We start from the raw sequence: 11,550 nt of genomic DNA on the forward strand, positions 1-11,550 counted from the left end.
TCCTGCAAGAGAGCAAATCCGTAATGAAGTCAAAGGGTGCGGAGATATTGCTCCTAACGCGCTATCTGATGCTCAACATTAGGTTGAGATGATGGATCTCATCTCCTCTCTAAAACGTTAGTAGTTTAGAGTGAGGAAAAGAAAGTTTAGACTTGTGTTTTTGCAGAGTGTTTGTAAGTTAGAGAGAATTTACATTCTCTCGATAGTGAGGTCCCCTATTAATAGAGAAGGAGAGGGAGAGAAAGACTGGACCACATGTAAGATGGTCAAGCTGATACGTTCTCCGAGGTCGAGGGACAAGAGGGGGATACTGAGCCAACAAGGACAAGGTTAAGCGAGGAACGTCTAGTCCAAGCCTTGCATTTGATGCCAATGCCGAGCGAGGGACGAGAGATCCATGAACAGTCCAAACCTTCACGGGGCTGGAGTTGGAACCTACTCTAGTCAAGACTTGATCATAGTCGAGCATTGTGATCGAAGGGAAATGGACCGAAGGGGTCGATCATGAATCTTGGTGACTCGAATCTTCTTGGCGAGGTCAATGTCGTGACGTGTGTACATCCCCGCGAGTTGTCTTGCAATCCGCAGATATAGACTTCCTTCCCGCGGATAAGCGTGCGTGTCGCAGATCAGTGTTGCGGGCTTTCTTGTTTCTTTCACTAAGTTGTTTGGTAATGGGCTTAGACTTGGAGTTTTTACTTAGACATTGGGCCCCGGCTGTGACTACGTGATCCTGGCCCAGTGCTCATAATTCTCCTAATGTTTTGAGTGGGAGTTAGTATTTAATGCAAGGAGTAGTGTAGACTTTTCAATTAGTTCATTTTCATGGGTCTAAAACTTAATGAACAATTTGCTTGACCCTACTTTATTCGACTTCCCAACTTTCAGCAAAATAATGGACATACTATTAAAATCATCTGGATAGGTTCACACTTCATCCTCGAGGAAGACTAATTATTTATATATTTTATGAGAAGCGAGGACTAATCTATCCGGTGCATTATTATATATGTCATACTTTGACTGCTTTGATTACAGAAAAGAAAAATAGCCTTTAATTAATTTATTTTTAATGGATTAGTAACATAATACATACATTCCAGAGGTATAGTTCGAATATATAACCTCCCTCTGTATGTAATGTACTATAATCATATATTAAGTTACTGCGCGATAAGAATTATACTTGAACAACATTTGAAAATGAGAAGGAAAAAAGACGAATCAAACGTATTTTTCCCTTATACGGTTAAGAGAAATAAATGAGGAAACCTAGAGAATTCAAACTTCCCAAATTATGATACGAACATATGTCTTATTATTAGTCATTAGAAAATTAGACAAATAAATAAAAAGTCACTATTTGGATCAAATTGCTACGAAATAAATAAATAAATTCCAAAGTAACCTCAACGTACGAATAAGATTAATAAATTTGAAATCACAGTGTGCATAAAATATCAGTACAAATAATATGGTTTAGTTGCTTATAATTTCGTATTTTAATGGTTAATTCTCTACCACCTCCACCAGTATTAGTTAAATTACTAGAAGTCCCGCCAAGATTATATCCATTTTACATTTTTCTCTATGATAATAAATAAATGAGTAACTCACCATGTATTATTGACGTAAAAAAAAAACCCTCATGCATATTACATCATTTCGATTTCAACCCCTTGGGAAAATATTATCAAGAACAATAAATTTTGGCCCAAAATGTCGTTGAAAAAAAAATGAGAGATGTGTAGTTGACATTAAATGGATGAGAACGCTATCAAGTTAGACTAGTTGCTACTACTATTCCATGTAAATTTTACCTGCCGACTACGCTATATGAGTGATATACTTATTACAAAATCTCTCACTCCCACATATATATACCCATACATCATATACATTTCATTCAAAGAGAAGATAAATATAGGGTTAAGTTTCTAGTAAGTACTTAACATCATATAATGGCTGGAAACTTGATGATGAGTGATTCAGATGGTGTCCATCCAGGCTCCGGGATGAAAGTTCAACCTTCCTCTGCGGAAACGGAGCCGTATAATTTTTATTTTTATTTATCTTCTATTGTTTATTTAGTGGTTTTTTAAAAAAAAATTATAATTGATTTAATACGTAAACCTAGAGTGAAATGATGGTATAATATCTTTCCTATGAACGGGCCGGGTTTTTCAGGCAAGAGCAAATATGGATTGATGACGACGATGAAAGAAAAGAGAATCATTCTAAAACAGGGAAATTATCTGAACTGTTGGGCTTGAATGAGCTCTTCTCTTTAGAGGTCAGCAAAAAATATATATCTATATCTGTGATCTATATAATTATCTACTCAAAGTAGAAACATTTAGTCGATTAAAGATGTCTCTACCTTGCTTTTGACTTTCTAAATTTTATTCAAATCTTATATAAAGCAAATGGAAAACATATACCGTGGCGGAGCTAGGATTTAAAGTCGGGGAACGGGGCTAATTTGATAAAAGAAAAAAATCTAAAATTTGCAGGATGCGTAAGAAAAACAAATTGTTCAAAGGCGCATAAGTAAAATAAAAATCATATAATTTTATTAAGCTAATAATTTTCAAAAATCATAGCCATTTTGTATAACGTCCTAAAGTGAGTTTTTTATTTTTATTTATTTAAAAATTTCTCATGTTTAGGTTTGGAGAGCTTCTTTGGCGGAGCTGGTGGGGACGGGGGTGTTGGTTTTTGCCCTAGACACCATAGTAATTTCCACGATCGAGGCGAAGATAAGCGCGCCGAACCTCGTGATGTCGATCCTGATCGCGTTCATCGTGGCGATCCTCCTCCTGGCGGCAAACCCGGTGTCGGGAGGCCACATAAACCCAGTGATCACGTTCGCGGCGGCGCTTTTAGGGATCATATCCCTCTCTCGCGCCGCCGTCTACATCTTCGCCCAGTGCGTAGGGGCCATGCTCGGCGCCCTCGCCCTCAAAGCCGTCGTCAGCTCCGCCACCGCAAACGCCTTCGCCCTCGGGGGCTGCACCCTCCACGTCATCAGCCCCGGCCCCGACGGGCCCACCATGACGGGCCTCGGGGCCGCCCAAGGCCTCTGGCTCGAGATTTTTTGCAATTTCATCTTCCTGTGGGCCTCCATATGGATGGCCTTCGACCACAAGCAGGCGAGGGATCTCGGAAAAGTCTTGATCTTCTCCATCATCGGCGTTGTTGTCGGGCTTCTTGTTTTCGTGTCGACCGTGGTCACCGGAGAAAAAGGGTATTCTGGGGTGGGGTTGAACCCGGCCCGGTGCGTCGGCGCAGCCCTTGTTCGCGGCGGACACCTCTGGAATGGCCATTGGGTGTTTTGGGTTGGGCCTACTATTGCTTGCGTGGCGTTCTACTTGTACACCAAGCTCATTCCACGTCAGCATTACCACGCCGATGGCTACAAGCATGACATTTCTAATGTCATCAAAGCCATGTTCCCATAAGATAATCAATTAATAAGCCTTACTTTCAATAAAAAAAATATTTATTATGTAAGTCTTATCTATCTCCTTTTATATCGTAGTACTAGTCAAACTTTGACCTTTTGCCGAGCTCTATGGCCAAGGAGGCCTACTTTCTTGTTTGCGCCGAATAATTACGTCGTCGTAATATGTCTCCGTTACTAAATGAAATGTTATATTTTTATGCTGGGCAATAAAAGGATGTACTGTGTAGGGAGAGAATACATACTTGAGCGGTTAGTTGAAAGACAGCCATCTATTTATGTTTTTATTTTATTATTTATTAACTATATTGCATTATCTAGTAATATCAAGTTATAATCAATCACAGATCTCTTACAATATTATTTCAAACTGTTTATTTCCATTTTGTTTTTTTTTTTTTGGTCTTTTACCAAGATTTTATGGTATATATACTATGTTATTAAATTCAGTAAGTAATTTTTATTTTATTGTTTTGCATAAATTTCAGTTGGTCTATAATTTTAGAATGGTAGTTTTATTTCTTAGGTCAAATAAATGCGACATTTGCATTCATTTTAATATATACATAGTCTCGTGTTATTATTCACTTTATTTGCTAAACTAAAATAATAATTGCGATATATTTTCTATGAATATTCAGGAGTTATATATATATATATATATATATATATATATATATATATATATATATATATATATATATATATATATACACATATTAATTATAAACTGCTGTATTTCTCAAAAAATAAAAGTAAAAAATATTGTAAACTGCTGTAAATTAATTTTACATACAACCCACTAACATAACGCATATAGTCTTTCCCTCTTTAAGCCATCTCCAACCAATCCTTTTATTTCTCATTCTATTTTTCAGTAAACAGTGATTTATCTTCAATCGAACTCTATTTTCCACTATATTTTTCACTCTATTTTTATCCCCTTTTATCTCTTATTTATACTCATACCCGTATATTTTTATTATTGTTACTAATTATATAACTTAGAAGAATTATGATAATGAGTAAAATATTACTCGATAAATTAATTATAATTATAAATATAAATACATATTAAATAAAATAATTTTTTTTAATAAAAATTACAACACAAAAAATAAAATACAACACAACACAATTAAAATAAAATAAATTACAACACAACTCAATTAAAATAAAGTAAAATGAACAACAACAATCCCATGCACCACCTCCGACTTCTGATTCATATTCTCAATATTTTACCGGTCTCGGGGGATCCGGCACCAATCTTCTAGAATATTAGTTTAACTTTTGTAATTTTATTTTGTTGTATTGTGTTTTTTAATGTCTTTTAAGTTTTCTTGTTGATTTTCTTCCATATTGCTAATGTAATTGTGTTTGGTATTAGTTTATGGGCTATTTTGCTAACTAGCCAAATCAACCTACTAATATTAAGAGAATAGCCAAAGTTTCATTTAATTAAGGGAATAGCCCAACTAATCTAAACTACCTAAATTACCCTCTCTCTATCTCTCTCTCTCTCTCTCTCTCTCTATCTCTCCCTCTCTCTCTTCAGCATATTCTTCTGCGACGAGAACGCCGAGTCCTTCGGGATGAAGATCGTCACTCCCTCCTCCGTGTCGTTGGTCTGATTCTGTACCGTTTCGATGACCTTCATCGAGATCAGGTGGCCGAGGAACGTCTTGAACGGTCCGGCCATGCTGAGGAGCTCCGTGAGGTTCACAAACTCCTGCGTCGGCGTCGAAGCCGACGTCGGAGTCAGCGACGGAGGCGACGACGTCTTCTGAGCTGCGCCGTTTCAGCTTTTCGTCGTCGATAGGGATTTTCTGGCCATGGTTGACTTGGTCTGCGTTGAGATTGCCATTAACGAACCCTAGAACATCCAAATTCGCGATAAGTTAATTGAATTAACCAACTGGAGTGAGTTAGGTTAATTAAATTAACTTATTGGTTGAAAAAATTAGATTAGGTTCTGAATTTTTTTGTGAGTAAATTTAGGCTCAGATTGACTTGAAAATCGGCGGGGGGAGAGGAATCGGCGGCGGAGAGGAAATCGGCGGCGATGGAGGGGATTGAGGAGAGGCACTTTGTAAATTCGCGAATCGGTTAATTTAATTAACCTACTGGAGTGCGTTAGGTTAATTAATTAACTGATTCGTGAATGATTTGAAATTCACAAAAAATTTACAAAAATCATAACTTAAGTCAATTGATATTCAAAGCATCCAATTAATTAACCTGATTCTGAATTCAATCATTTAGTAAATTAACTTTACTCACAAAAAAATCATAACCTAAACTAATATTCAACCAATAAGTTAATTAATTAACCTAACTCACTCCAGTAGGTTAATTAAATTAACCTATTTGCGAATTTACCAAGGGCGTTATGGTCTGAGCCGAAAATATAGGCTATTTGCTTAATAAAATGAAACTTGGGCTATTCCCCCAATAAGAATGACAAACTTGGCTAGTTACAACAAATTTCACTTAGTTTATTATGACCGTTTTAATATTATAATTTTCTTGCAATGTGCAAACATCATTGTTGTATTTTAAAATATTGTTGTCTTTTTAATTATGCAAAATAATAAATTTTATATAAATTAAATAATTTTAGGGGTAAATATTAAATAAATATATAAAATCTAGGTATTTGAGCAAATTTTAAAACTTAAAAAAACTAAATAAATAAATAATGCACTAAACAGTGCAGCGCTACAAATAGCACTACACTATTGTAAAATACCAGCCCACGCTATAAAGCATGGGTGATACAACTCGAGTGGAGCACTTGCGCCGAAAGTAGGGAGCGCATAACGTTCCACTGAAGAGGCTCTTAGTTATTAATCTTTTCATTTCCCTCTCTTTTTCTGTTATTTCTTTAAGCAGTTAGAGATTACAATTTCTAATGAGATTTGTAACTAACTAGGCCACTTTATACATGTGATTTTGGATCTAACCTATGTTTGATAATTTTTAGGGATATAACCAAATGACTTATGTGGCAATAATTAAGGTCTTATTTGCCCTTATTTATTAACAAAATCGTCACTTTATCTCTCTTATTTTTTTTCAAATAATTTTTTTTGCATCAAAACTTCAAAAATTCGTAACTTTCTCATACGAAATTGAAATTGAGTGATTTCAGATCCTACAAATTCATGGCGTCGAGACCTTCAAAAATAGACCCATTGTGTTTGATGAAAAATTATATTTATGTCGATAATTTCAAAAAATTTCAATTATTTCCATATTTAAGGTAGTAACGTGATTTTTCTACATCTATAGTATTAAACATGATTTTTCATCAAACACAATTGAACTATTTTTGAATATCTCAGCGTCACAAATCCCGTAGGATTTGGAATCACTCAATTTCGAGTTCATATGAGATAGATATGGTTTTTTTTTTTTTTAAGTTTTTATGTAAAAAAAATGTAAGAAAAAGTAGGAGAGAGAAAATGACGAAATTGTTAATAAATAAGGGTAAATCAGACCTTAATTATTGGCACAAAAACCGTTGGCTATTTCTCTAAAAGTTGTGAAACATAGGCTAAAAAAAAATTTCATAGTTTCATTTTGGTTATTTTGCTACACTGCTCATTTCTAATTCTACTCCACTATTAATTCATAAAATTAAAATTTGAGATTTAAAAAAAATTATATCGCATAAAATAATTCAATAATGCATTTTTAGGTGGTACGTAGTTCTTTTTATTTCATGGCGCTTCAATTTTGACCGGTATCTAAATTTTGATACCCACGAAAACATATATATCTTTTGATAGCGTTCGTAAAAATAATTTTTTAAGTACCCTATTTTATTTTTGGCAGGATTAAAAAATTCCACCAAATAGCATTTTTCTAGTAGTATACAGTTATAGCTTTATTCGTGAGAAGAACAGTAGTTATAATAAAGTAATATGATAAAGGTCAACCGTTCATTCGTTGATTTAGTGCGAGTTTAATGTGATTTTTTTGATATATGATCAATACAGAATCTAATTTTTCTAAATCAAAATAAGTATTTGAATTATTGCGTAAGCCCACTGGGGTTAGTTGGCAGTGATTTGATTTGAACTAGGAGTTCAGTCAAGACTATGAAATTTCAGGCAGGTAAGGTTTACCGTTTACCATAGCAATAGCAATAATTCATGATAGATTTTTTATTATTTGATTTTTTTTTAAGAAATATTATTACTAATGAGTAAACATTATTATATTGCCCTAAACTTTTTATATTCCTTTACGAGCATAATTTCTATACATATAAATTTATGATTACATTTGCATATAATAAACTGATTAAGATATCAAAACATTATCTAACTTACCAAATGGTCGAGCCTGATTTTAGAAGTTCATTTAAATAGTATCTGTATATGATTACATTGCTTATAAAGATACTACTAGGAGTTCATTAAAAATAAATTATATGGAGTTTGTGAAGTTATTTATCTATATATAAAAAGAGTATTTGAAATAGTTTTATTTGTATATTGTCCAATCGCATTAACTGTAGAATAGATTTTACATATTTTTCGACCATTTTCATGATTGAAGGGAACTACTTTAGATGACCTATACGAGTTATTACTATTACAAAACATCATTGTCCATATAGGACCACATTTAATAATGAGAATAGGGGATCGCTAGCCAACTTTGATCTTTGATAATGATAAGTGATATGCGATATTTTCCTTGATCAAATATAATATTATATATCCCTACTATTGAAAGAACGAAAGAAAGAAAGGAAACAAATGATATTATCACTCTCATAGCACGAATTAAACACAATATAGTCAAGCACCCTTTTGTTGATATACATGAATAAGCTTTTATAAATCACTGCTATATATTTTTATTGAACTCCGGGTACTAAGTGAAGAAGTCGTCGGACCAATTCCATAGACCAACTATTTTTTTCTTTATCGGATAAGCTATCTTATTTCTCTTCTCGCTCATTCTTTGTGTAGAAGAAATGGCAATAGAAATATCTAATATTTTGAGTTAGATATACTTTGTTACTCATTTTTTTTCGATGGAAAATATACCTAATATTAAGCTCGAGTTTCACCGTTACTACCTACTTCAAATCAATAGTCTAAATTTATTATTATTATTATTATTATTATTATTAATATTATTTTATGTATTCATTAGAAAAATAACCAATTTAAATGTTTGACATTGCTAAATAGCCAATATTTGATAAATCTTAGGTGATAAATAGCTACTTTCAAATGTAAATGTTAAGTAAATAGTTACTTTCATGTATCAAACATTGGCTATTTATCTAAGATTTACGTATGAAAATGGCTATTTACCTAAAATTTACCAACATTTGCTATTTAGCAATGTCAAACGTTTAAATTGTATATTTTTCTAATTATTATCTAATAATATATATAAAAAAAACTAAAAAGAAACTCTCTCTCTCTCTCTCTCTCTCGTTTGTTCTCTGCCGTAAAACTTTCCTCGCCAACCTTCCACCGCCAAAGCCCGCCACCGCCACTTCCATCGCCGTTGCCTTTGCCCCCCAGCCACTGTCGCAACTTCTCGCAACCACCACAACCAGCCCTCAATTGTGTTGTAGAAACAAAACTCAAGTTCATATATTTTTTTGGGTAACGCTCTATGTAGAAAAGATAAATAAAGAGAGAATCGAAAATGAGAGAGAGAGTGTTCCGAGACTTTGAATATTTCTTATATTGATATGAACTTGTATCACCTATTTATACATATGGTGGATACATGAGTGTAATAAAGACGTGTAATAAATATACCTAGGAAATAGAGAATAATAAATATTACACAGAGAACAATACATAGAAAAAGAATGACAAATAAATGCAACACTTTTCCATATTAGATGAGTTCCAAGAAGTGCATGTTTCCGAGGCACGCTTGTCAGAAGGAAAGGCGAAGTGACGAGGTGAAGCTTGGCTTAGGCAAGGTGACGAAGTGACAAGGAGAGGGCGAAATGACGACCTAGATTTCAACACTCCCCCTCAAGCTTGACTGTATATGTTAAGGAGATCAAGCTTAGCTCGGAGAATGTCGCTCGAGGAAGGGCTTTGGTGAGAATGTCGGCGAGCTGATGACCTGACGGAATGTATTCCATATCGATAATTTTTGCTTCAATCTTTTCACTGATGAAGTATCGATCGATCTCAATATTTTTCGTTCTGTCATGGTGGACTGGATTTTTAGCTATGCTGAGAGCGGCTTGATTATCATAAAAAATCTTGATTGGACCTTCGATGACGATCTTGAGATCCTCGAGAACTCTCTTCAGCTAAATGCCTTCACATACTCCGCTTGCTAATGACCTGAGCTCGGCTTCAGCACTACTTCTTGAGACAACAGACTGTTTCTTGCTTCTCCATGTGACAAGATTTCTCCAGACATATGTGCACATGCCTGATGTTGATCGTCTGTCTGGAACATATCCGGCCAAGTCCGCATCTGTGAACACTTCGACACCACGACTTCATCTTTTCTTGAAGGAGAGACCAGTCCCTGGGGCAGCTTTGAGATATTGGAGAATCCGCATAACTGCGTCCATGTGAGTTTTCAAAGGATTACTCATGAATCGACTTACCATACTCACTACGAATCCAATATTTGGTCTCGTGTGAGCGATGTAGATGAGTTTTCCTACGAGCTGCTGGAATCTTTCTTTGTCGGTGACGACCTCGGTGGTGCGAGCTAGAAGTTTCACATTGGCATCCATCGGAGTGTCAACTGGTTTACAGCCAAGCATGCCAGTTTCTTTGAGGAGATCCAAAGTGTATTTGCGCTGGGAAACAGAGATGCCCTTTTCTAGATCGAGCTACTTCCATGCCGAGGAAGTATCGTATGATGCCGAGGTCCTTGACTTCAAACTCGGATGACAAAGTTTGTTTCAGTCTCCCGATCTCTTCTAGATCGTCTCTGGTGATGACTATGTCGTCCATATACACACTAAGGATGATGTGCTTGCCTTGTGTGAGATCTTTGAGAAGAGTGTCGGGTCTGCTTGACTCTGCTCGTAGTCGCAACGTTTGAGCACATTGGTAAATTTTCCGAACCATGCTCGAGGGGACTGTTTTAGTCCATATAGAGACTTTTTGAGTTTGCAGACTTTGTTGGCACCTTGATCATTGTCGAATCCTGGTGGGAATTGCATGTAGACTTCCTCTTCCAGTTCGCCATTTAGAAAAGCATTCTTCACATTGAGCTGAATGAGAGGCCAATCTAAGTTGGCTGCTAGTGAAAGAAGGATCCTGATAGTATTGAACTTCGCGACTGAAGTGAACGTCTCTTGATAGTCGATGCCATATGCCCGAGTGTACCCTTTTGCGACAAGGCGAGCTTTGAATATCTCCACTGTGCCATCTGGGTTGTGTTTGATGGTGAGGAGCCATCTACATCCAACAATTCGCTTGCCTGGTGGCAGCTCGACGATATCCCACGTATTATTTTGTTCGAGGGCTTGGATCTCGGCATGACTAGCATCTCGCCACTCTGAAATCTGAAGGGCTTCCTCGATGGATTGTGGCACTTTTCCTTCATCTAACTTCACCACATAGGCTTCGTAGCCCGTATATAGGTTCTCATAGTACACGTAATCCTCCATCCTGTATTGACCACACGACCGAACAGGTTTTCTCAATGCAATAGGTAAGTCTGGGGATGAGGTGTTACCTTATTCAGTAGTGTCGCGGTTTAGGTTCGGAGAGACATCCTTTTCGCGAGCTTGTACCGGACTCTGCGTGATGTTAAGTTCGAAAGGAGAAGGTTCAGATGTTTGCGAGCTAGGAGTCAGAGGCGAGCTGGGCGAGGTGATCGTGTTTTGGACAGGTGAGGTCGGACTTGGAGGCGAGGTGATCGTGTTTTGGATAGGCGAGGTTGGACTTGAGGGCGAACTGGATGGACTAAGAGGAGAGGAGAATTCTGGGTTTATGATGAGCTAATTTGGGAAGTCATTTCCATTATTCTCCCCCTGACGAACTGAATTGGCGAAGTAAGTACTGAACTCATGAAAAGATACATCCATGGAGACTATGAATTTTCGTGACTGGGGTTCATAG

At 36.1% G+C, this 11,550-nt stretch overlaps 1 protein-coding gene across 1 annotated transcript; it reads left to right on the plus strand.

Annotated features, from left to right (window-relative positions):
• The first annotated feature begins 1,835 nt into the window (after positions 1–1,835).
• On the plus strand, positions 1,836–3,827 carry LOC149389715 (putative aquaporin TIP-type alpha). The gene is made up of 3 exons (XM_089623570.1): positions 1,836–2,050; positions 2,188–2,293; positions 2,670–3,827. Exons 1-3 carry the CDS (start codon positions 1,962–1,964, stop codon positions 3,459–3,461), a joined length of 987 nt encoding a protein of 328 aa, XP_089479696.1. The 5' UTR covers positions 1,836–1,961; the 3' UTR covers positions 3,462–3,827.
• Positions 3,828–11,550: the final 7,723 nt, after the last annotated feature.

This window comes from Urtica dioica, chromosome 8 (genome assembly GCF_054948205.1).
Source record: "Urtica dioica subsp. dioica isolate 48M chromosome 8, U.dioica_male_clone48M_v1_H2, whole genome shotgun sequence".
NCBI lineage: Eukaryota > Viridiplantae > Streptophyta > Magnoliopsida > Rosales > Urticaceae > Urtica > Urtica dioica.